Raw genomic sequence first — 26,936 nt, forward strand, 5'->3', positions numbered from 1 at the left:
GGGGACCCATCAGAGTGGATATTCTACTTCAGTGGGGCAATTTTCAGATTTGCATATCAATGAATATTCACAATGGTTAATTGAAGTAAACCTTGGAGTCTTGGAGACTCTTTAACCAGTTGGTAACCCAGCCTTACCAGTTCAACAGTCTTTGTTGTTTATGTCTGAACCAATTTCCCGGACAAAAAAATCCCAGCAGTGACATCACATCTATTCAAGTGTTTGACTCTGATTTATTCATCACTTTTAATGTCCAGTCCCTTATGCCAAATTGGAAATACAAGTTTTCATACAACACAATGGTCCAATAGTACTGATGCAACAAAATAGTTACGAATCTCACAGTTTACTATATTGCAATATTACTATGTTCTGAACCATAAATAATATTCTTTGAGGTTTTATTTTTGTGTTGAACAGGGAAAAACAGAAATCCATAAATATTATGTACAACACAGAGTTATACACCACTGATTTAAAACTGTTTATCTATTGTACATGAAGCAACGAGTCTCTTCCCTCTCTTTTGGATAAATAGAAGTAAACTACACAAATCTTCCAACTTCACTAATAAAAATCTATGCAAAAGTAAATGATGGGTCTGGTGCAGGTAACTGGATGTGTTGCATGATAAGGTATCTGGGCTGATGGCAACCTATGTGATCATTCAAGTAAGAGGACAGGATTGAGAAAGTGTAGTAACAGGTAAAACAGGTAAAACTAGGACACACAACACAAGTGGGATGCACCGACAAATATCCTGTTGTGGTAACACATAATGAGCCCTTTTACTGGTAGTGCTAAGCTTAGCATGACCATCATCCTCAATGGGAAAGTTCAACATTTTCAGAAATGTGCTTATACTCTTTTTTACTGCTGCATAAATAAATTGGAATTGAGTTGGATGAGAAGATGTATACTCTCATGTCTGTTTACATTAATATCCTCCTACAGCCATCTAGTGGTTAGCTTATCAGCATAATAACCAGAAGCAAGCCAGCCTCCTAACTAAAGCTCAATATTACATTTCTTTTTTGTATTCTGCACAAACAAATGGTGTTAAGTTCCATCGATGGAGACAGCTATTAGAGAACTTTTGATGCTGGATTCAAAATGTTTCTGTTACACTTGTAAGAATTAGTTGTTGGTGTTAAGTAGCAATAGCCAATAACTTTGGTAAAGCTCTTGTAATGTTTCTGATGACATCCTGACCTTTCCTCTAATGCCACCACTTGATATCTTCAGAATATTAACATCAATAGTTTTGGTCTGGTTTTGAAGACTGTTGTCTTGTGTATGCTGTCGGTCTGATACATCAGTGCATCCCAAAATAAAAGCACATATATATATAAATATATATATGGTGATTAGTGGTCACTAGTTGTCATTGATAAAAACTAGTGACCACTACTCACTAGTCAGCCAAACACCATCAGCTCGTAGACCAGGGGTCGCGGGCAGTGGTCTTATCACCAAAAGAAGGCACGACTAGTGTAAAGAAATAGTGAGCCCTTAAATCTGATTTTAGGATCTTCACTGCAGGCTCACATCAAACCAGCATCAACTACAACCAGCCGCAGTCCCTTATCACTACTCAAATACCCTTTAAAGTGATCATTGGTCCAAGTTGATCCCATTTGAAACCAAATGTTGCCTTATTGTGATGTAGCGATGGGAGTACTTAAAGGGGCAGAGGCAGTTAGTCCAGTGCTTCCAGTACCTTGGGAATTCTTCATATTTACTTCTACAATGGCCTTAGAAATCCATATCAGTCAAACATTTGGGACTGTATATGACAGATGTATGTACCCAGTGACACAGTTTTTCTCTTAAACCAGATGCTCTTCAGCTCTCTACACTTTCACTTTTTGAATGCTGGTTTTAGCAAAAGTGAAAACACCTTCTGTCCTGCTATCGAAGCTCAAAGGCTTGAATGACAGACGTGGTGACCCTCTTTTCCTCCTTCCTTCAGTTTTCCTTCTGGGTCCTTTGCTTTCTTCGGGCGAGCCGGGCCTCACGCATCTCCTCCAATGTTTTACGGGGATCCATGACAAAGGCCAGAGCCACGGTGGCGGTGCCGTCGCCGTCCTGCCGCGAGAAGCACAGAAAGGTGGCCCAGAGGAAGGCGCAGCAGCCCATGAAGGCCGTTCGCATGTATAATGGCATCAGGACAAAGTTCAGAAACTGTCAGGAGGGGTTGAGATGAGAGGGAAGAGAACAGGACAATGTTCACCTGAGGTTACTCAGTGGGTACATTACTGAACAGTACTGAGGATCTGACATCAAAACAATTCTTTTAATCATTCAAAGTATTTTCTAATGTTAAGAAGCAATTATTAATGTATCCTTGTTGTCTAAGAATTGGATCAGTTATGACATTTAGGCTTGTCATTGGGATTCAGGAAAATGTGCTCTTACTTTTTGATAATTTGACCTTGTACACTTTCTTTGGCATAAAAGTAAAACAGTTCTGGCCAAACAATAAAGTCACAACAAATATTCTAATATCTTTTTTTTTTAAAACACATGAGGTAAGAAATGCAGTAAATGTCCACGAAACGATAAAACTGAGTTGACGTTTACCTGCATAAAAGGCCAGTACATGAGTCCAGTCTGAAAGTGAAAACAGGACATGATGAGTGTTTTGAAGGGCTCCACAGAATCCAATGAAGATACACATTAAAGATAATTACAGTTTATACTGGATATGTTGAATGTGGGAACCATCTTTCTAAAGAAATGAACTGTGTCCTCCCTCTTTAAACAAAGGAACACGCTCACAATTGTTACTGTTGATTATCTCGTTCATACTCCTCTGGCTTCTCAAACTTGGTATCACTTGGTATCACTTGGTATCACTGCAATGCAGAAATATGTCTCTAATTTTCCTATTTGATGTTTGAAAACAGCAAAAATAAAAAAGAGGAAATGTTTGTTCTGAATGTGGATTAATTGATAGCCAGGAAGAATTTATATAAATAAGTAGTTGAGTAAATGGTCTTCTGCCTCTGAGAAATTGATAGACGATTGCTTACATTTCTTGAAACTATGAATGTTAATTAATTCAGAGTAAATAGGTTGTATTAATGATCGATTTTGGCTCAGACATAGACAATGTGCTTTTCCTGCCTTCAAACTGCTGTTATTGTAAAATATCTGTGTACTCCGGATCACACCGCCGTGCAGCAGCATGACACTGAAGTGCTTTATACATTTGGCAGGAATTCAGCTCCAAAACGTCCTGAACTCGCTGATTTATTTTATCCTCCCGGGCGTCGTGCCTGCAGCCGCGGCACAATCTAGGCTAATCTGGTCAGGAGCAGCAGCAGCAGCCGCCACCGTGTGCGAGGAGAAGGTGACTTTAATTCAGGTGACGCTGCCGAGGCCTTTCTTACCTTCCAGGTGTTGAAGAACTTATCTCTCCAGTCTTCTAAGATGTCATCTTTACCCTCCAAGAAGCTCACCCCTGCAGGACAGACAGATAACCATTCGTGCGTCATTACGCACAATCCAACAACGCGTCTAACTCCTCAGGTTTGCCTAAATGATGTTTGATGGAGATAAATCTGCATCACCTCACTAACTGTAAAGCCTGTAAAGTACATCCCCAGATTTCTGCCTTTCTTAACGCATCTCTCTGAGTGTGGGTGCCTGGTGAGACAGTTAGCCTTACAATTAATCCTCCTGAGGTTGTGTTGTCACAGTTGTAAAGAAGAATACAAATAGTTGACGCTTAATCATGGAATAGGAAAGGTTCACTGAAATATCGACATAAACACCTCAGATGTGAGATTACCACAGTCTCACCTGTGTAGAAGACACTGGTGGCCAAAGGTGACGCGAAGCTTTGGTCCAGCAGCAGTTTGCGGAGAACCATCCCGGCAGACTTTCCAGGGAAGCGCCTCTCCAGGGCTCGTAGCCAGAAGTAATTAAAGTTTCCATGGAAACTGATAGCCACGATGGCCACGTTACCAGTGTGTTTCCAGTCCATGCTCTCCTTCTGAGCTATGAGCTGATGGACCAGGTCACCTCCGGCAAATAAGCAGCCGTACAAGGTGACATTGGCCAGCCAGGGGAATCGTTTGGCGGCTTCTTTCAGCACAGCTCTCCTCATTTTGGCGCCGGGAGGAGAAACCGGGAACCCGCTTCCAAATGATGCTGAACTGCCCCTAAATGACTTTAAGTCAGCAATCAACACGCAAGCATAGCGGTTAAATAAATGTGACCGGGCCCTGGTGTCAGCCGGCTGGCCGGCACGAAGCAATCCATCTGTGCGCTATAATCGGGGGTGGGATTAGACGTGTCCACTGGCAGCAGGACTAACACACATTATCACTCCTCTGATGACTAATGAAAACACCAGATTCCACCAAAAACGTTCCCAAACACTGGGCCGTGAGTACAACCTGCCATTGCTCAACTTTGGTCACTCGGTCAAGGCTTTTCTAAAGTGTTGCGTCCAGTATGGAAAGTCCCGGAGTCACGTGCGCAAAACGCGATATTATGATATTAAAAAAGAAGCTTGCGGCTCCACTGGAACATGAAGTGAATCTGGATCACTCCCGTCTGCCCTGACTCGGCGCGTCGCTCCCGGTGAATTATAGGCACCTCTCCGGTAAATCCTGCGGCTCAAGCGCTAATCCGAGGGCTGGTCCTGGGGCTGCTCAGATGTGCGTCCGTGTCTAACTGCACCGCTGACATCATGATGCAACGGCGGTCGGTTTCCTGCGCCTTCAGCCAGTCCAAGCGCTGTGAGATCAGTGACGCACAGAAACCTTACGGTCAACTCGCCATTAGAAAAAGCTGCTGACCTCCAAGACCTCAACTTTCATTATGTTTAAAGACCCACAAACACATACTTAATAATATATTAATTTAAAATAAATTGAGCACATGATTGTATATCAAGGATGTTTACTTTCCACTCGACTGAAAAAAAACATGTTATGGAAACAAAATAGCAATCTCCAAATTGACCAGTGCATGAAATAATTCATTTTTGTGTCGTTACTGCGATAATCCAAAGGATGGCGCTGTTGAATATCAGAATAATTGTATTATTTCATCTGCAAACCTTTTTACGGACAAACAGATTGTTTGTAAGTCACTTACAGCTGAATTCTAAATGAGTCCAGTTATTGTTAACAACATAAAAGTAATTGTGTAACCCTGTACTTCATTTGTATATGGCCAATTCCATTGTACTTGTATCCTCTGTCATTTAATGTACATTTAAAACTTTGTAATCCCTTCTCGTGCTTTTAATTTTAAAGGGAAATGAATTCAATGCAACAGATAACTTGACAAAAAAATACTATAGGTGTGAAATCTTGATTTTATACATGGCTCCTCTGTGAGACCAGAGCAAGATGGGGGGTGTAAAATCCATAGTGTAATTTAAACTGTAATTTGATTAAATCTGCAATTTCCAATTTCCAATCATTAAGAAACATCAAATATTTTTTTTTATCAAACTCTATAGATGCTGCTGATGTGGAGCAGACTTGTGGCCCCGGGGCCTCCTGAGGTCTGGGGCCTCCTGAGGTCTGGGGCCCCCTGGACTGCGGCCCTGGGATCAGACACAAACAGGATCTGTTTCACCAATTTCACATCGATCCGAGGGGGCGGGATCATATCTTCATCCAATTGGCTGCTCTTCCGGTCGATCTGCAGGATCTCGCCTGTGATTGGCTGTTGTCTTTAAAGGCTCGGAAGTGTCATTTCTGGACTTGAGCAAAACTTCATATATCTGGCGGCGGCTTCGAGCTGATTCACGAGCTCCGGGAAGAAATGGCGACGAGAAACTACTAAAACAGGTACGTTAGGAAACTGTCCTCCACGTGAGAAGGAGCGTTTTTTTTTATCTCACCGTCTTCCCGATGGTTCTTCAGGCGGTGTTTGCTTCGTCAGACATGCTCCGGGTTTCATTGTCTTTTGGCCACATCTCGCCCCAACTTTGTCTCGTAACTTCATCGAGAGAAAGACAAACTGTAATGGTGGTAACGTCGTGTCGTTAACTGGTGAATAGATATTTAATAACGTGTGGCTTTCTATCAACTCTCCACTTCTCCCCTGGTCCTCTTTCATTTTCTTTCACAGCTGAACGTGTCCGTCTTTTTGCTAGTTCGTCTGTTATTGTCATCATCTTCTTCCACCAGAATTCAGCCTAATCGCAGCGGTAACCATCGTTTTAAGTTTACCTTTCGTGGATGAGAGTTGTCGTCTGAGGACCTGTTTCTACGCCGAATTGACTTAAATGCATAACTCATTCAAACGATATGTTAGTTGGGGTATTATCATTTATCTGGGTCTGCTGACAAAGGCGCCAACCTAAAATTTGAACATTTCTCAGCGAGGTGTGGGGAATAGTGAGATCCTCAGCACTCGATCCATGGAGCTGCCTCCTCGTGACTATTCCAGCCCAAAAACATAGAGATTACACATCGTGAGTTATGTAATTGTGAATTTTAAATGCTGGATCTCATGGATGAATGCTGCTGGGTGGAGGTTTAACTTGGTAAAAAATACGGAAGTCGTTGGGACCGAGTTTAGACATGTCTGATGTCTCCTGTTGAGTCGTTTCGTCACTGGTCTGCTCTAATAATACTATAACTGTCTGTTTGCACCCGAGTTCCAAACATAACTTTCCTGTTGGTCAGAGCATGTGCATGCATGCAGCATCTGCAGGAGCTGCATGCAGATTCTCTAAATTCCTCACTCACATGAAGCCTGTTGACTTAAGATTGCATCATAAAAGGTTGAAGCATGGTCGCGTCAAAACAAAATGCAAAATGTGTTAGTGTTAGCCAATTAATTCCAATTGATTAGTCAATAGAAAAGTAATTGGCTGTACTGTTTCGACAAATAAAAAAATTAAAACCCTTGCTGCCTGCAGCTTCTCAAATACAAGTAGTAAACTGAATATTGTGGATCTTGAACCATGTAAACAAAAACACAAACAATCTGAAGACCTAGCAGCCTGAAGGACATTATTTTCTGATGACAGAAAATAGTCACTTAGTTGTAGCCTTATAACATTTTAAAACTTTTTTAGTATGTTTGTTTAATTAGTGTCAGGAAAATTGTGCTGAGTTTGAAAACAGTATGTCATAAACTTCTAAGTAGCCCAACTTTACGTTCTCAGGTGTAAAGAGGAATACAAAAACACAATATGATGAACCTGGATAAGCAAGCACACGCAAAGGAGCTAAAATACTTGCACAACAAAACTCTTTAAAGTAAAGTACTCGTACAGCATTAGATCGTGACCAAAACATGAGGTGGGATTTCTTAGGTCATACAAAGGCTGTGGTTGTGTCAATGCAGTTTTGGAAGCACGCACTGTATTTGTGACCCATAAACAGCCTGAAAGCATGACATGTTCCCATGCAGGTTGACCTAAATACTGTGAAAAGCACACTGCTGGTTATTGTCTGGCTGCAAATTCACTTTACGTCAAAAGCATAAAAGAAATAAAGACAGAGTGAGAATTCTGTTGTTTGTTGCCACGCCTGTTTCATAGAAACAGAAGAGAGATTTACTGTGTTACAGGAGAACTAGCTTGATGTTTGCTTGGCTAAGCGCCTGATATTCACTTAAGAGTCTTCTGGTTTTGGAGAGAAAGAGGGATTATAAACTGCTGGCTTATAGAGGTGAAGAGATGACCAGCCCTGTTTTCAGAGGATGAAAAAGAAGTAGAGAATTTATAGTGTGACTGCTGTCCTGGGCACTTTGTTAGCAGAAAGAAAGGAGTGTGAGAGATGGCTGGTCCAAATTTAAGTGGTGGGTGTTGTTTATGACAAATAGAGAGAGGGAGCACATGCCTGCATAATTCTGCTGCTCCACATTTCCATGTGTATAACTTTTATATAGTGGACTTTTGTTTGGTGTGTTGTGCCATTGACAGCAGATCAGTTTACTGGCTGTGTTTTGTGTGCATCAGATTCAATTTGTTCCATGACAATCAATCAATGTTCAATCAAGAACATTCTATGAATAGATAAATTCTATTTGAGCTCCACTAATGCAGGGTTTTTAAGATTGATGTTATTTTCCACATTTAAACGAAAAAACAACGTAATATTGGCTGATGTTTTTTTAATAGAATGATGAAAAGAAGAACGCTGATTAGTTATTTTAACAGTGTCTGACTCACTTTCACTGCCTTATAGTCTGAATCATAGACTGTAAACAAAGATGGACCACATGTCTCCACTTCCTCCCACTTTCCAGATATGAAGCCAAAAGATCCCAAATACAAACGCAACCATCTTACGCTGATGACATCATTTGGAGTCAGACTCAACTGCTTCTGTACTGAATGACCTGTGAATCGTGGATATGAGATACAGATTGACAAACACAAAGTTGTGGTGCCCTCCGCATCTGTGGTTTTTACCATTACCATTCCATTTCCATTGGTTTTTCTTTCTTTTTTTGATTTATCTGTGTTTAGCCTGATAGTTGATTTAAGTTTATGTGTATTTATTAAAAAGGGACAATGCTCATCAATTAAGATATGTGCTTCAGCAGATTTAGCATTGTAGGCTACCATTCATCTGCACTCCCTGGTAGGTTGATGGTTAAAAAAAAAATATATATAATAATCCATGACATAAATGTATGGAATGAAAACATGGACAAAGGCACAAAGGTATAAATTAATAAACAATATAAAGACACAGGCATGTAAAGCAAAAAGCCCACAAACAAACACATAAACACAACAATTAGTGTAAGGAAACAGAAAAAAAACAAGTCAAACAACGGCCAATTAATCCATTAGTTTAAGAAATATAGAACTATTAAAACTGAATATTGTGATATAAGTATAATATCAGTTTTCAAATTTCAACAAATATACTTAGGGCTGCAATGAAGATTAATTACTTTTGAATGATTTGATGACAACTATCATCCATGAATCTGTTTTATTTTTTAATCAATCAATAATTTAGTCCATATAATGTCAGAAAATCGTGAGGGTCCAAGGTGAGGTCTTCAGACTGCTTGTTTTGATTTACATAGTGAAACTGCGCGATGTGTATGGTGCAGAACATGAGCCTAAGTGACTTCCTCTTCAGAAGCTGTAAAGGAAGCATGGTCGACCACAGCAGGAGGCAAGGTTGTGTCACTGCTCTCAGCTCTGAGGAGGACGAGTATTTAATACACCTCCTGTGTTAGATTACAAATAAATCTATATAACTATTATTTAAACTGTCATCTATGACTGTGTAAAAATATTTATTTTAAACCTTCATCTTGTGAATTGAAGGTATAAAGAGATGATGCAAAATGAAAAACCCTCAGTCACACACAGTTATTCAAATAAACTTTGAGATGAAAAGTTCAATTGTGACGGTTTGAACTATTAATGGCTTGATTTCGAAATGAAAATCAACCGTTTGACTTTCAAGCCTCGTGGAGTCTTTCACCACAAAACAGACGTCTGTGACAGGAAGACGTTTAGGGTAGTACAAAAGGAAATTTGTCCCATATTCAGTTTCAGTCAGAGTTTCTGGGTATGAGGGTGCTATTGGTAATGTATTTGTGTATTTCATGCAGCAGCTTCTTTGTTCAAACATGTTTTTGATTCTTGAATGCAGACTAATGCTATATAATTAATATTGTATTGAGACATGTAGGAGTGTTGTGTCAGTAAGAATGTTGTATGATCTGTGTCACAGTACTGTCTAACTTTTAACTTTAAGCAGCAGCCTTGAGACTGCTTGAGACTGCAGTGGTCTGAGCACTAACGCAACAGCCGACAGACCTGTTGTTTTTAAAATACTCCAACGTGTTGACGTTACTTTGTTCTGTGCTATCAGTTTTCCCATTAACCAAATGGCTTTAACATTCACACGCAGCCAAAATAACCAGATTTATTATTTTAGTGATTGTTGATAGCAGGTGTTAAGGTCACAGTGAGGAGCCTATTAAACGGACTCAAACCTTATCCATTATTTTATTTAAAGGTCAGTAACAGTATAATCACACAATGCTGGGTACTGAAACCAAGTCGAGCATGAACTCGTGTTGTTAGCTGATTGGTGGGTTTGTTGCAACAGGAAGTTTACTTCTTGTAGCCACACATTGCCACACATTTTTCTGCATGTGGTGTTGTACCTTGTAGTATGAAGATTGTAGGTTATTAAAAGTTAAGCTCCACATTAGGGTTGAAAACGTCAAGCATTTTCCCTTATCGATACTCTGCCATGTTAACAATCAATAATACATTGTCAGTTTTTGTTCAAACATAAAACTGTTTAATTGTTTAATTAGCTTCAAATGGGAAGTTAACTTAAAGAAGACTTTCTGGTCATATTCAGGTTGATAATTTTGATTTGTGTTATTACATGAAAAGTTGTACATGCTCTAATGTTCAGAAAACACATCACTTTCCTCATAAGCTGCCTTCAGACATACACTGAAGTCCTGGAAATCTCCTGACATTCTCCGGAGGAGCTGTATGTGAGAACGCAAATGTCCAAGTGAGAGGCTTGCTAGTTTCTCTTGCTAGCCCCCTGGTAAAAACTCTGGATAATGTCTCATTGAGCTCTTGTGAGAATACAGCAGGACATTATCCGGAGTATTCACAGGGAGCAAGTGGGCATGTTGTCGATGTTTATAACATGCGACAGATGCAAACATTTTAAAACAAACAAATACAAAAATCTCAGGTTAAAAAAGCTGTGCCTTACACCAACAAAGATGACAATAGAGCTTTTTGTGATAAGGGCTGATGCCAGTGTCGATGTGCTGTAAATAAAAACACAGGATGTCCACAGCGGAATTAATGTGTTACGTCCTGCTTCTGCTTGTTGCACCACCCCTCACCCAAAGAGACACAGAGATTTCTGTGTTATTTTGAACGAGTCTGAGTGAAGAATCTCCTTCTACATTGTTCATTCGTGAAACGCAATCTCCGGATGAAGTCACTATTTGGAATTCATGTGTGGAAACGGCTGTCCATTGCTACAGCTCCTCTCCTCAGCCTCTGTCTGAAACATTTGGTTTTAGCTCCTGTCTCTTTAAAGCCCCCCTCCTGATAAAGCCCACTGTGTTGTGCTTCCAGCGCATGTAGGAAAGTTCGGCCTCCGCTCTCAATTTACCTGGAAGTTTTAGGGGCGTGCTAGGTCAGCTACTAAGCGTGCACTATGCAACATGGGATTTTGTGTTGTCATGTGACATCAGAATGATCTGGAGTACTGACATGGTGTTTCAGGAGCTTCAGTGTTTTCTGTGGGGGGAGAGGAGCTTATTTTATGACAGACTTTAGGCTTTTTAATTTTGCAGAACTTTAACATTCAGAAAAAACGTTGTAACACACTAGAGGAAAGAAAAACTGTAAAAAATAATAAACATATGTCTCCTTAAAACAACACAAAATAATAATTTTGTCATTTAGTCAAATCAAGTTGCGGAGCTTCCACTCCCTTTTGCTGCTGTTTGTCGACTGTTTCTTAAGTATTAAACATATGCAGCACAATGTCGAGGTTTCACTGGAGAAAATGCATCAGATCAGACTCAATGTGTAACAATTAAAACAAAGTCTGACCCAGTTTTCCTCTGTCAGCAGTACACTTTACCCCACATTTTCAAACAAGGTTTAATTAATCGTAAAATGTCATATTGTGCCTCCAATGTGATCAAATTCAGTTTGATTAATTAAGTATTTTCACTGACATTTGATGACATATTCGGTGTTGCAAGTACTTTATAAATGATAAGGAATGTGCATTACTTTTAAAAAGTTCCATCAAGGACAAATATATTTAGAGGTTTAGCTCATTGGGGTCATCTTGAACAGGTCAGAATCTGATTATCACAATGCTTGGGGTAAGTTAGAAAAGAGACCGGGCTGGAAGAGCCAGATACTATTTGTGTTGGGCATACATTTAAATATATGAAATTAACATGTATCGACCACATAATATTTTACGATTCTTATGATTTTTCTTGATTTATTTATTTTTGTCTAGAAAATTATGACAAAAGTCAATCCATATTATTCAAGTCGATCCACTCAGCTGTGTGTTGTAAGTAATCTGTCCGTGTGTTTCAGGAGGAGGGAGGATGTCTGTGGAGGTGGATGCATTGCTGCAGGAGGCGAAAGAAAGCATAGAGGCTGCCCAGAACTACCGCAGTGAACTCCAGCAGCGCCTGCATGGCCTCAACCAGGCCCGAAAACAGGTACTGCTATTTGTTCCCACGCCTACATGCAATAATTCTGTCGCTCAGACTTTATAAACTCTATGTTTTAGCTCTTTAGTCCTCCTGCTGGTTTAATTCTTCTGTTAAGGAAACACAGCTCATATTACTGCAGCCAGTGTTGTCCCCTTGAGAAATGAGGGATATTCCATCCTCACCGCCATCTTTATCCATTTCAAATACGCTCTTTCTCTCAAATAAACTCAAGCAGTGCAGTAATGAAGTATTCGCCTCTGACCAGGCTGAGTCCCAGGAGAGAATATTCTCCCCGTCTCTCTTTCTGCTATCTCTTCCTTCCTCCTTCTGTTTAGATTTACCCGTCCAGCTGCTCGGTCAACAATGCAGCCACTTCCGGTTGCTATAGACGGACAGAGAGTCTCTAGAGAAGAGATGAAGGGAGAGAGGGGGGGGGACATGATGCTCTGGCTTATTTGTTTATTATTATACAGTGCAAAAAGTGAAATATGAAATCAGTTAAGCTGCTTCCAGACCATTTCCCTGAAATGTTTCTAGAGGGTCTCTATGTGAGAACACAAATGTCAGCAACAGTTGCTTCACATTCCAGAACTTTTCCTGCCAGCATCCGCGTAAAATGTCTGTGAAATGTCCAAGTGAGAATACAGCAGGAAAATGTCACAGAAAAATTCACACCAAGTGATTGTGTGTGTTGATGACATTTACATATAACACACCTCAGAGCCTGAAAACTGGAAGAATACGAATATCTGTATGATGTTGTAAGATCTGTGACGTCATGAAAAAGTCAGAAAATTACATTAAAATCATAAAAAAAAAATGTCACGGTATCTCTGTATCCTATAAGAATATATAGTCGACCATCACCCCTCCGATGCTTTTTATTGATTATCGTATTAAGTTATATGTATGAAGTTCAGAGAAAAGTGCACCTCATTCCTCCAGAAGTCTTTTTTGTGTGTTTGTGTGTGTAAGACTCCCTCCGCCCAATCCCAGCTGTTCCATCATACATTGTTTAGAATCAGACATGAGGTGGGGTTACTTTCCCATAACGCTGCTCTTTCCCACAGCAGGGATGGCTCATCACCAGATTATCGGACTCCAGGAAATATTACACTCTCTCATACACGCACGCATACACACACACGCTCCCTGAGACAATACTATCACTGCAACATCTCGTCTTTGCCAGAGCCGTATAGTCCAAATATTTGGGAAACAAACTTCTGGCTGTGTCGGATGTCAGATCATCTCCTCCCATGTTTAAAAAATGATTGAAGATTTCTGGTTTTATTTTTAGTTGTATTTATTATTTTACCAATCCCAAAATATTGATTGTCATTTGTCTGTTATCGTACTGATAATCGTCAGGAAGTGATGCATTGTCGCCAGTGGAAAAACCTTCTATGTCTGCAGCACACACACGCAGAGTTCAGTGTGTACTCTGGTGTGTGTTTTCCATTCACAGCATCATACTGTCCCTGTTTTATCAGTGCAGCAGTTGTCAATCAGCCGTCCATTTCCTGCTATCTCTCGGTGTGTATACGTATTGTGCAATCCTCAGTGTGTGTGTGTGTGTGTGTGTGTGTGTGTGTGTGTGTGTGTGTGTGTGTGTGTGTGTGTGTGTGTGTGTGTGTGTGTGTGTGCGCGCGCGCGTTCGTGGAGGAACTGAAACATAACCTCTTCCTCCGATCACAAACCATCAAGCTTCCTGACGAGCTACTTGACAGTGAGAGTAGCCTGCACTCGCTGTGTTTGGTGTAAACGCCAATTCGTGGTTTCCATGATGATGGACAATCAGATGCTGCCAGCCCAAAATTTGAATCCTTGTGGACTCAGGAAAGTGTGGAACATGTGACTGTACACATACTCCCCATTGCAGCGTATGAACAGAAGTACATGTGTGTGTCAGAGTGTGCGGTCCACGTTGCGACAACAGCCCGTGGGAAAAAAATGCTGCAAAGAGGCTAATCAGGCTCTTTACTGTGACACTTTCAAAATGATCCATGAGTCCAAATACAATGTGGTAGAGGAGTAATATCAGAGTGGAGAGCAGATTGCGTGGATTGAGGGATTGTTTATTATGATTTAAAGTGAACCTCCATCCTTCAGGTTCAGATGGAACTGAAACTGGAGTGAACTGATCTGGCTCTGGACCATCATGGTCCCCCACCACACGAATGCCCACTTAAGGGGATTTTGGAGGGGAAAAGGCTCTCTTAGAAGAGTTCCCTGTGGCAGAGGCGCCTTGAGATTCTGTCGTTCTCCATTTCTTTAATGGCCTGAGGACGTCCCTGACAGTGACAGTGGCATGCAGCCCCGCCTGACTCACCCCCTCAGGCCCTGCCCAGTGTTTAGCATTTTTCAAAGTCATGCAGTGGGTGGACTTCTGATCACAGACCTGGGGCAGAAAGAAAGAAGCGACAGCCAACAGAACATATTGGAGCCCTACTCCCATCTTTGTGTAACACCCGTCAAACAATCAAACCGTAAAAAAAATAAAAATAAACTCAGCCGTGCCGCCTTTATCCAGTTGTTATAATTACAAAACAAATCTCTAAATAACTACCAACACACATTATATAGTGATTTTGGCTCATAATGTCCACATTAATCAAAGGAGTAGTAGTCAGGTAAGGCAATTTTATTATAAAATGCAGTACTGAATCGTAATACCAACAGTACTGGTGGCTGTGTAATAAAGATAAGATATTCTGTCTTGTGTCTTTTAAAGTCATTATGCTGCTGTCTCAAAAACTGACGACAGCTTCAAATAAGTCCCAAGCCACCGCTGAAAATAGTCCCCAAACACTACTCTATTTGATGTGAGTTAAATATAGTGAAAACGGCTCAGATGTGAGAAGCTGCTTTTCACCGTCTTCGTATGTAGACTTGTTGGTTGTTTAAATTTAGACGCCACTGTGACACCGCAGATGATCTCAAACACAATCAGCAGATGTGTCACAAATAAGAAATTATCTATTTTAACAAAGTGACTCTTTAAGATGACTTTTCTGGGATGCATTAGAAAGACGCAGTAACAGTCAGCGCCTCTCTGTTTGACCCCACAGGTTCACATCCTCACCTTTTGGGTTTTTGTGCCTTCTTCTTCTTCTTTGCTCTGTAGGTGCGGGGGAGCTCAGGTCAGGCCCGTGAGGCCCTCCGGAGGCACTTTGCAGAGCTGCAGGCAGCGGCAACACGACTTCTGACGGAGCGACTGGCTTCCCTGCTGGCTGAAGTGGATTCCATGGAAGCTGACAGTGTCAAACCGCTTGATGACTGTCAGAGCCTCATTGAGCATGGGGTGGGCCAGGCCGACGAGCTACTGAGAGAGGGTACTGCCCCTAAAAAAAGGAATAGAAAGAGATGCTTGTTTTCTACTTTGTCTCAACCTTTTCTGTTTTTACATGATACTAAAAGACCTTTGTTTGGGTTTGTAGACTGTTGGTTAAATGTTTTTTGGCTAAAGAATAAACCTACCCTCTGTCTCCAGGGGAAGCAGCTCTACGTTGTGGTCTCGGGGAGAAGGAGGACAAACTGGGCAGTTTCACCAAGAAGGCCATGCACATCCAGCTGGACAGGTAGTTCTCTTTATTTCTCTTTTCATCACTGCAGGTGTTTCCCTCTGACACAAAAAAATTTTTATTTTGAAAGCTAACACTAAAAGCTACAGATGAAGCAGTGAATGGTCAGGGTGTGCTTGATGTCAAGTGCATGTCAGCAGTTTGAAGAGTGAGCCAGCTTTTATAATCTGAGCCAAGTGAACTTCATCAGCTGACAACCTTCCTGCAGCGTTGTTCAGACTTCAGTTCAAAGTTCAGTTCATACTCCATATCTCCATTCTTACCTATACCAACATTCGCCCCTGTTTGTTTGTTGGTTGGTTTGTGTGATCTTTAGCAGGATTACACAAAAACTACTGGACAGATTGGAGGTGGAGGATGCAATATGGGTCAGGAAAGCACTAATTAAATTGTGGTGCAGATCTGCATCAGGGGCTGGATACAGGAATCTTTTTTTTAATCACTTTCTTTAACATTGTGAGATTGTCAGGCGTTTTTTGTTGTTGACATTTTCACTGATTTCCCTGATTGTAAATTCACCTTGATTAAAACAATCGGGGACATTTACAGGACTGTCACTTGTTAGTGTGGGTGATTCGGTGCAGCTTGATTCAATGTAAGTGGACTGTAGGGATTTGGCAGAGGTATGACCTCTACTGAGAGTTATTCTAGTTTTAAATGATTTACTCCAAGTCCTCCTACTCATCCATCAAACAGTATGTGGTTTGTTTGAACCAAATGACACAGTTCAAAAACATAAAATACATGACTCAGCATCTGAACATCTGAATACAGAAGTAACAAGATCCCAACACAGGAAAACTTCCATGCCATGGAAATCTGCTCAAATTGCAATATTTAGCCACATATCTTTGAAAATAGATCATACTGAACTTCTATCTGATCATACTGAACTTCTATCTGCTCAAAGAAAGAGAACAGCCATGCTCTGCCAACATGCCGGTTACAGTAAAATATGTTCCATCAGTTGCAACATGATTCATTCAGTTCACTGTTTACCTAAATTACGAGCATGTACACACACACACCACTGCCCTTCTGTGTCAACCAATGACCTGCTGAGGTTGGTGGGGGGTGGTCCCACCTACAATTGGGCAAAACTATTCACCTGATATGTGGAGAGATAGTCTATCATTAAACCAAATATCCAACAGTTACACTGGTACTTATGACCAGATTGCAGTTATTCACTCTATTGAAATGAACTGGCTCCATGTGTTTCCCAGTCTACCAGAGGTACCAGCGTTGGTGGACGTGCCGAGTGTTTCAGCCCAGCTGGACGACTCCCTGCTGGGGCTGATAAGGGACAGGGTCTCACGCCACGGCTCCGTCTCCTCCCACCCACCCGTCCAGATAGACGAGCTGCAGGAGAGGCCGGGGAGTATTCTGGTCCGCTGGTGTAAGGTCAGCCAGGGAAGGGGACACAAAATACACAGGGACACTTCCATGTGAATGTTGAGCACCTGTAACCTCGTTGTTTTTGTGTGTGCGTCAGGTGGATGAGGACTTTGCAGCAGCAGATTATCGGCTGCAGTACCGACGATCAGGCAGCGGGGGCAGCCAATATGAGGATTCCTACATTGGTCGGGATAGTGAGTTTCTGGTTCTCCACATGGACCCTCACACAGATTATCTGTTCAGGGTCTGCGCCCGCGGGGAGGGTCGCACTGAGTGGAGCCCCTGGAGCATCCCACAGACAGGATACACCACACTCGCACCGCACGGTAGGTGAAGAAGACTTCTGCAACACATGCAGTGACTTTTTAAAGGACGACCTCTGGCCCTGCAAACAACTCACTCAGAGTGGGAAACCCTGTGCAGTGAAGCCATTCGAAACAAGACGTTGGTTTTGTTCAAACGTTACATACTATTTGTCAAAACAGCGCAAACAGCATCGTAGGCAAACCTGCAGACTGTGTTGTTACTCTTTGATGTGTTGTGTATATCTAATGTGTGTGTGATGTGTCATTGTAACAGAGTGGCGTCCGGGCACTGAGGGCTATATTCTGAGCAGCAGGAGAAACATCGCTCTATGCAACGACTCCTCCCAAACCCGCTGCCAAGTCCTCTACTCCAACGCACCCACCTACTTCTGTGGTCAGACACTGACCTTCAAGTACGCACATGCACCTGGACCCTTTCAGATACTTCAGCTCATTAAAGCTGTAGCTGTTTCTCTACAGCTGAATCAAACATGTAATCTAGTATATGATAAATTTACTTTTCTTTTCTGCTGGACTCTTTGTGTTAAGTATTTGTGCATCTCCATATTCTGTGTTTGCAGGATCTCTGCAGCAGGTCAGACGGACCGAAGGGACAGCCTGGGCGTGTGCGTGGACAACCAGAGGGGGGCGGAGTCTCTTCAGAAAGACCAGGCCGTCTGCATCTCCACCAACGGTATGTGGACACAAAGGATCTGCATCCGCGTGTTTACGTACACACACTTGGTTTAAAATGCCGCCTTGTGGTCACTGTGATATTTATGTGATACTTATCTTACACTATATTTAGGGATTTCATTATGGCATCATGTTTATATAAAAAATCTAAATCACATTTAGAGATACATGGGTAATGGTGTTTTTTTTTATTTATAAATTATATTAAATAAGTCAATGTTACAATGGATAAAACAGGTTCAAAATGTCCTGTAAGTCATGTAAGTTCAGCAGGGATCACTCTCTCCACCTGTAGTTTAAAAAAAAAAAACTACTTTATTGTTCATTTCACTACAGTAAAGCATTTGATGCAACTGAAGAGATGAAGGATACATCCACACTATTACTTTTTCATTTTAGGACTTAGTCTCTGTCCACACATGCTCTTACGTTCTTCATCTATCTATAAAGATAGACTGCAGGCGTAACCATAGCAACAGTGACAGATTATACTCAAACGTAGTAGAGTAAATGTAGCTGCACTGTGGCTTAAACTGCAAAAAGCAGGAATAACTGTAGAAAATATCAGTTAAATCATTTTTGTTGTTGGTGCGATATCAAAGTTTATCTGCATTCAAAACTTTCAAAGATTTCTGATCATCTCACATGGAGCTTAAAAGTATAAATTATAATTCAAATAATTCTGCTTTTTTAGGCTCGTTTTCTTTCAGCGCATTTCAGAGAGAATGTTTTCAAGTTACCAAAAAAAAAGTCTGAAATTTCAGTTTCCTCCCATGGCGTGCTGCAACAGGTGTTGATGTTTCTCCGCTCAGGTGCTGTCTTTGTAAACGGTAAAGAGATGACCAACCAGCTGCCCGCCATCACCACCGGCTCTGCTGTGACCTTTGACATGGAAGTGGTGAACCTGTTTCCAATCAGCAACAATAACCTGAGCGAAGGGTGCAACTTTAAGCTGAGGGTGACCATTGGCTCAGGGAACCGGGAGGTGGTGTTTGATTGGCTGGTGGACCAGGCGGTGGACTGCCTCTTCTTCGGCTGCTCGTTCCTCCACTCGGGCTGGAAGGTCCTTGTGTTTTAAGAGTCACTGTCGATCTGCTGGAGTTTGGGAGCTCCGTTATCTTCAGATTCGTCATTCTTCTTCTGTTCTTTCACCTCTTCCATCTGAATCTTCTGCAGGGCGACTGCAGAGTCTGGGGAAAAAACAGGAAGCATCTGTCATGTCTACCCAGAATTTCTGAAATGTAACAACAGTTAACCCTCAAACATATTTCTTCACATCACAATTATCCATCAGTAACTGTCCACGTAGCCTGGAGAGATTGTGCAATTCTGTCGTGTATTTTTACCAAGATGGAAAACTCCTGTGACCTTCCTTCACCACGTCGAAAAATCGTCAGCTGCGAGTGTACGATGAAGCACAAATGGAAGCTAAAATACAGAATTGACATAACATATTGCAAAACATAATTCCTCCTGAGTATGGTCAAGTACGACTTTCGCCATTTTTCAATCTGCGACTTCATGATTCCAGAACCAAACATGGAAGTGCAAGGAGTCTCATATTTAGTATAGTTTAAAAAAGCGGTGAGACTCGCTCATGCTGCACCAGGGGGAATAATTTTGCAGCAGCAGAACCGATAAACAGGACAGACGAGTTTAAAAAAAAAAAAATTGCGTTGCATTTATCAGATGTTTATTTCTTTAAAAACAGAAGCTTCTTTCCTTTCCTCAGGAAAATTCTGTTTGTTTACATGCGCTTAGGTAACTTGGTTGCTGTTGGCTTTCTGTAATAAAATGAATCTGCACTTATTACAACAAGCCCAGTCTTTGTAATAGACAGTCAGCACAAGCTGATTCCCCTGGTGAGATTTCCTCTGGAGAAAACTGATTTCTCAGCCGGGTGACTCGCCTTGGTAGGGAGGGTGCATGGATACCATGAATTACTCCAAGACATCAACAAAAATGTCAATGGAAAACCCCATTTCTCACAGTGTTAAAGAAAGTGAAAACATTTCCTGAATCCCCCCCCTTGATCCAAATCCGTACCGACATTTTCTGAGTTCTTGGGTCCCACAGATCCACAAGATTTCATGGAAATTGGTTGAGTAGTTTTTGTGTAATCCTACTAACAAAGGAAAACATCTCCCCCTTGTTGGAGGTAATAAAAGAATTGTTTCGCTGGTAACAGGAGCAACTAGCCTCTACCAATGCAGCCATTTTTCTTTTTTACACATACTGAACTTGCCCCTTTACGAATGAGTTTTCCTATGACCTGCTTCCTCTGAGTGACTCGGTTTCTTGTGTGCATGTAGACGTAGCAGTGATGACTGGAAGAGTCTGAGCCTTTTCCAGGACACAGATGTGATTGATACTTTTTTTCCCCCTCCAGACTCTTTGCAAACCTCATCAGTGTCGAGCGTCTCTGTGTAGAAACGATCAAGTTCCTGTTCAGTCGTCAGGAAGCTGTGTTGTTTAGGCTGTTGTTTGAAGCTGTTTTATTTGTCCATGTATCTATGTGTTGTTTGTTTAGCCACAGTAACAGTTTAACGCAGCCTGTTTGGACACACACTCTGTTCCCAGGTCACATGACGATAAATGTTTGTTTGTTTTTTGGAGCAGAATTGTTACGATTTGCCGCTGCCTCTTTTAACGGTTTAAACTGATAAACCTGCTGGTGTTTTTTTTTTAAATCATCATTATTTGTTTATTTTAACAAAAAGAAAACTCACTGTGAAAGTCTGACCTTGTTTTGTTTTTTTCTTTGCATGACAGACTCAGACATTTCAAAAGGTACATTTTAACAACAACAAAAAACAACCTGAGCCTCATGAGTGAACTTTGGGGGGTTTGGAGAAATTGGAGGGAGAAACTGCACTTTTTTAAGTTTAGTTACAAAAAAATGTATTTATCAGCTGAGATAAAATATCGAAAAAGCTTTCTGGGAGAAGTGTGAAGGGATTTGAAACATGACTGACTCAACCTTATTTCATTGGGCAGGTGGTTCAGAGCTTCTGGGCCCCTCACTGCAAAGGCCTCGTCCCCTATAGTTTTTAACCTGGTCTCTTGAACAGAGAGAAAACTTCTGCCCGAGGACCTCAAGCTTCACAAAGGTTCATATGAGATCAGAAGGTCTAAACTATCATCAGAAACCAGGTCATGCAGGTGATCAATGATCTCTTTTGTAAAACAGACAGAGCAAGTGTAAAGAGGCTGTGACGAGTTTAAGTTTGAGAGTCGAGTAGCTGAGTTTTAAACAGTCAGAAGTCTTTTCAAAGTTTTGGGGTTTAAGCAGGAATAAAGACATGTACAACTGCATTTCTATAGAGTCATAACACGACACCAAGGCTGCGGCCGAAAATCTACATTTGTATTTAGTTCTGATGATGATATTGTGAACTAAAGTTCAATAAGCCTGTTGTTCACTGGACAGATGTGACAGAAGAAACCAGGAGCTCAGAAGATCATGTGAGGATTCACATCAGTTCTGGATGGGGTCACGACAATAAAACAGCTGTTCTGTTTATTTGATATTTAAGTGTTCCTGTCTACGATGTTGCATCACTTTAAATGTTGCTGCCGCAATGAATTGTGGGATTTTCTCCTATCTTTTTTATAAAGGATGATCTGGTCTTTCCTATGCTAAAGGAGATATGTTCGGATGCATTGAAGCTCCTTTCCTTGTCATCTAGATCATTTTTCTTCTTTTCACTTACTTAGGAATGTTCCTAAGCAAAATGGACAATTCGAACACACCCCAGAATCCTTTGCAACAGGCTTGATGTAGTGTGAGAGATAACTGGTATTTGGCCGTGTTTTTTGGACACCTGTTTTTTTTATATCAGTTGAGATATATATATATATATATATATATATATATATATATATATATATATATAACAGCCGGGTGACAATAAAAATCAAATAAGCACCACTGCACTGAGGTGCATTACTCTGCGCTGGTCAACAAGTGACTGCTCCTCTGATATTTTCTAATCACTCACACTTAGAACTGATCTTTATAAAAACCTGCTGAATTCATATTTATGTTCCTGGATAAACAGAGCTTCGCTTCCACTGCAACAATGAAGTTAAAACACTGCGTTACTTCATAATCTGCAGAAAGAACCTCTGTCTGCGGGAGTGTGTGTGTCTGCTCGTCTCTGACCCTCCTCACACTCAAGCTGTTAATCACATGTATTTAGTTATTATTGGCGATGATAGATCATGAATCTGGATCGTTCTGGTCACTTTAACCCTGATGTCCTGACTGTGCGCGTCACTTTACGGCTTGTGTTGTGTCGCAGGTTTAAACATGTGTCTCATAAACTCTAGAGAGAACCACACAAACACAAAGTAAATGTCAGTCCTGTACGTGTCCTAATAACTTCTGATCAGTGATGGTGTTTATCCGACTCCGACAGAGACTCTGACAGAGGACGACCAGACCTTTAATGTGCAGTGAAAAACCACTAAAACAATAAACGTAGCAGAAAACATGAATCGATTATGTTCTGTCTCTGCATCGATGCAGAGTCGTCCTCCTCGATGCAGGAGCCCAAACATTAGCACGTGTGCTGCTTCCAGCCGCTACTTCTACGCTCTGTGCTGTGTTCAACCTAACCTGACGTGGCTGTAACTCTATTCCAGCCACATGATTGGTTCGACGCGGCGCTATTCTTATTATCATTGGCTGTTGGTGTTGTCTGTCAAAACATGGATGGAATGAGCTCTATCGACGTATCGACCATATCTTATTTCGCAAAAATTATCTTTATTGTTTTATCGTCTCTGTTTTAGGAGCTCAAAAACGCTGTAGTGTGGATGGCAGGTGTAACCATAGTTTTTAAACCTTAAGGTAATGTGTAGTGTGGATGCAGCCTCAGAAGTATACAGGGCTCCAGAAGTGCGACTAAAAGTGTTCCTTATCTGGTCTGTCTCTGTAAAAAAGCAAGTCTTGTCACTTCCTCATCTCTTTCCTCTGTGGAGTTTACACTCATACACACACACACAGGCCCCGCCCCCACTCACTCACACATGGACAGTGTAGCAGAGATGAGAGAGGAGATGAACTAGCTGGTGTACGTCGAGCAGTGGCGACAATAAGTGTGAATACAGGGTTTTTGCCACGGACCAACACTGTGAAACAACTGCTTCCGGATCAGAACAGAAGCAGCGGTTGGTTTGTACCGTGTAACATTGTCTGATTGGCTCCAGAGTTTATGAGGCACGTATTTAAACACATTGAAAAAGTCCAACACTTTGTGCGCACTGCAGAGCGCATATGCGCACACACAAAATCTCTGGTGAAACGCTGGAATACTAACATCATTCAATACAAACCTAAAAGCTCATCTAAATCATAACCATCCTGTTTACTGAGCTGGTTAATGTGCCAAATATTTAATATTCATTCAAGCATTGCACTTTTTGTTAAAGGAGGCAGAGTTTTCATTTCTTTATTGTTTTGGTTGTCTGCGGTTGATATTTAATGTATTTAGGATATTTTTAATTAAAATTTCAGACTGAATAATCTTTAGAATTAAGTCCATTGCTCTTGGAAAGGGTGAACTTGCATGATTATGCTATATTATCAGTGTGCCAGTGGTTTAAAATGGTTTCACAATGATGACAATAATATCATTGATCGCAATGATTTCTTGGACAGAATACCGCCAGATAAAATACATTATTGTGACAGGTCTACCATAATATTTTTAAGAATGTACTTAGAAGTTTCCTTGTTTAGTTCTCTGTGAATGTATTTAATATCCAGGCAAAATTGGTATTGTACAATAAAATATCCTGAACTGAATCGATATTCAAACAAATCAAATTGAACCCAGCCCTAGGGAAGAAATTACCAATGCATATGGGAAATGTCAATGGTATAATAGGTGTATTATTGCAGTGCCAAAAGGCGCTTGGGTGCACCTAAATGAAAAAGTTAGGCACACCGGTGCAACCAATAGAAGAAGTTAGTCTGGAGCCCTCTGATATGATTCACATAAATCTGCATGCTAAGAGACTGCAGTGTAAATAAACCTGATTCTGACAAACCTCAGACTAATCGATGCAACACAGTCCTCATCAGATGCACTTTCTTCACTGGCCGTTTCCCATGAGTCTTTACAGTTGATACTGGAAAAAAGACACACACACACACATTAACTGACAGGAACACACACACATTACACAAACAGTGAAGAAAAAAATTTAAAATACTTACACAGGGGTTTGAGGATCAATACCAGCCTCCTCCTGAACTCTCTTCTTCGAGAGGCTAAAACAAACACCAAGAATCAAAAATACTGATTTGTAACAGCGAACGGTAACAAGCATGTTAACACACAAGTGCTGTGGCAGAAAGTGATGTCTGCCCAAAACTGACTGCACAGCCTCTTAACACTGTATTACTCCGTTTATTTACATCTACAGCTGATTTAATCTGGATCACACACCCATAACTTAAACACAATTAACTTTATGTCCCTGGTGATAAGGATACGCGTTGGTGGAATTTTTATATTTATTGTTACCGAAGAATCCCATTTGTGGCCAAAGAAGTTTTTATAATTTAGAATGTAATCAGGTATGACATTTAGAGTAACTGATTATAACCAATACTATTGTTTTCAGTATATCAGGTGTTTGGAGGTCTATGTATAATATCCTTGTTTACATTCGGAAGCTAGACTGTAATTAACATTATCTACTGTGGGTTTAATTCATTAAATAAACCAACTGTCTTTGCAGTTAACACGTGATTTTAACTCACGTCCTAGATTGTAACCAATCCCGCTCTTTTACCAGTTTATATTCAAGGTGGAAATACAACTCATAAAAGTCACATTTCCACTGATGAGAAATCACATTCTGGCAGACGATCACTTTTTGACATGACACCTGTTCTAACATTCTAACAATGATCCTCGTGTCAACTGGTCTGTGAACTTATTACTTATCCACACTTAAAGTTTAGTTATAGAGATAAACTGCATCTCTTGGTCTTTGCGACTTAGAAATCATCATTATTTCTTACAAATAAGAAAACTGTTTACATGCGTTTGTATCTGTTTACATGTGTGTCTGTCTGATTACGTGTGTTTCTGTCTGTTTACGTGTGTTTCTGTCCGTTTACGTGTGTTTCTGTCCGTTTACGTGTGTTTCTGTCCGTTTACGTGTGTTTCTGTCCGTTTACGTGTGTTTCTGTCCGTTTACGTGTGTTTCTGTCCGTTTACGTGTGTTTCTGTCCGTTTACGTGTGTTTCTGTCCGTTTACGTGTGTTTCTGTCCGAGTACATGTGTTTCTGTCTGTTTCCATGTGTTTCTGTCTGTTTACATGTGTTTGTATCGGTTTACATGTGTTTCTGTCAGTTTACATGTGTTTGTATCTGTTTACATGTGTTTGTATCTGTTTACATGTGTTTCTGTCAGTTTACATGTGTTTGTATCTGTTTACATGTGTTTCTGTCAGTTTACATGTGTTTGTATCTGTTTACATGTGTTTGTATCTGTTTACATGTGTTTGTATCTGTTTACATGTGTTTCTGTCAGTTGACATGTGTTTGTATCTGTTTACATGTGTTTCTGTCAGTTGACATGTGTTTCTGTCAGTTGACATGTGTTTGTATCTGTTTACATGTGTTTCTGTCAGTTTACATGTGTTTGTATCTGTTTACATGTGTTTTTGTCTGTGTACCTGTGTTTGTATCTGTTTACATGTGTTTGTATCTGTTTACATGTGTTTCTGTCTGAGTACATGTGTTTCTGTCTGAGTACATGTTTGTATCTGTTTACATGTGTTTCTGTCTGTTTACATGTGTTTCTGTCTGTTTACCTGTGTTTCTGTCTGTTTACATGTGTTTCTGTCTGTTTACATGTGTTTCTGTCTGTTTACATGTGTTTCTGTCTGTTTACATGTGTTTCTGTCTGTTTACATGTGTTTCTGTCTGTTTACCTGTGTTTCTGTCTGTTTACCTGTGTTTTCTTAAGTTGCAGTGCCTTGAGCTCTCAGGGTCACACCTTCTCTAATGATGCCAGCTAGCTAATGTAAGCTAACTCAGCAGACTACTACCTTGTAATAATAACATGAACAAACAGAAACTACCTGTCCAGTAGAACCAACGCCAGTTCGGCGTCTTTCCGTATCCCCAGCTTGGTCCGGAGCGCCCTCCATCTTGGGAAAGCGAAGCCGATGTTCACCCTGGTCTTCGCCTGCATCCGGTCGCGCAGTAAGCGCAGTTCTCCCCCGTTTGGTTGCTGCACCTCGGGCGTGATCTCGGGCACAGCATCCGCGGGAGGCTGCGCGCCGTACGGGAGCGAGTAGAGATGATCCATCACGACAGGATAAAGTGAAAAGAAGAAAGAGCCACCATCATAATTCAAACTACTTCAACATCTTCTTCTTCCGAGAGTCTGCCTCATCCGGTGTTTGGGCTGTGACGTCATCCACAGGCGACCGGATGAAACGAACCACCAAAGTGGACACAATTTACTGATTTCTCCAGGTTGGAAAATCGCTGGAGACACTTGGGGAAATGAAGGAACACAACTGAGTTAAATATTTATAAAGCAAGTCTGGTTGTTTTTAGACATTTTGACACGGAAGCTGCACATAAAGTGTCTTTAAATGTACTCCCTATGGCGCATGCGTCAGCGCTGTGGTCGAAAACCAGACTCGGTCAGAGAAACATTGATTTTTAACGTGAAACTTGTTCAGTCGGTGTTTTGACTGGATTTGATCCGCGGCTCTGTGGGTCTTATGGAGG

At 41.0% G+C, this 26,936-nt stretch overlaps 3 protein-coding genes across 4 annotated transcripts; 1 reads left to right on the forward strand and 2 right to left on the reverse strand.

The window, feature by feature from the left end:
- Positions 1 to 1,837: 1,837 nt before the first annotated feature.
- Positions 1,838 to 4,692, reverse strand: mpv17l (MPV17 mitochondrial membrane protein like). The gene is made up of 4 exons (XM_034592419.1): positions 3,808 to 4,692; positions 3,396 to 3,466; positions 2,584 to 2,613; positions 1,838 to 2,184 (listed from the first exon to the last, which is right to left on the reverse strand). The coding sequence occupies exons 1-4, from the start codon at positions 4,112 to 4,114 to the stop codon at positions 1,969 to 1,971; spliced, it is 624 nt and encodes a 207-aa protein (XP_034448310.1). The 5' UTR covers positions 4,115 to 4,692; the 3' UTR covers positions 1,838 to 1,968.
- A 981-nt stretch (positions 4,693 to 5,673) lies between these two features.
- Positions 5,674 to 20,911, forward strand: crlf3 (cytokine receptor-like factor 3). 2 transcript variants are annotated; one of them, XM_034592398.1, is made up of 9 exons: positions 5,674 to 5,816; positions 12,065 to 12,192; positions 15,314 to 15,521; positions 15,680 to 15,767; positions 16,997 to 17,174; positions 17,266 to 17,494; positions 17,748 to 17,886; positions 18,055 to 18,167; positions 18,982 to 20,911. In XM_034592398.1, the coding sequence occupies exons 2-9, from the start codon at positions 12,076 to 12,078 to the stop codon at positions 19,245 to 19,247; spliced, it is 1,338 nt and encodes a 445-aa protein (XP_034448289.1). In that variant the 5' UTR covers positions 5,674 to 5,816; positions 12,065 to 12,075; the 3' UTR covers positions 19,248 to 20,911. The 2 variants fall into 2 exon arrangements, with proteins under 2 accessions (XP_034448289.1, XP_034448290.1); XM_034592399.1 differs by lacking the exon at positions 5,674 to 5,816 and adding an exon at positions 9,509 to 9,538.
- Positions 18,470 to 26,616, reverse strand: LOC117765867. The gene is made up of 4 exons (XM_034592421.1): positions 26,276 to 26,616; positions 24,396 to 24,449; positions 24,227 to 24,307; positions 18,470 to 19,359 (listed from the first exon to the last, which is right to left on the reverse strand). Exons 1-4 carry the CDS (start codon positions 26,503 to 26,505, stop codon positions 19,299 to 19,301), a joined length of 426 nt encoding a protein of 141 aa, XP_034448312.1. The 5' UTR covers positions 26,506 to 26,616; the 3' UTR covers positions 18,470 to 19,298.
- Between the last annotated feature and the right edge of the window lie 320 nt (positions 26,617 to 26,936).

This window comes from Hippoglossus hippoglossus, chromosome 8 (assembly GCF_009819705.1).
Source record: "Hippoglossus hippoglossus isolate fHipHip1 chromosome 8, fHipHip1.pri, whole genome shotgun sequence".
NCBI classification, from domain to species: domain Eukaryota; kingdom Metazoa; phylum Chordata; class Actinopteri; order Pleuronectiformes; family Pleuronectidae; genus Hippoglossus; species Hippoglossus hippoglossus.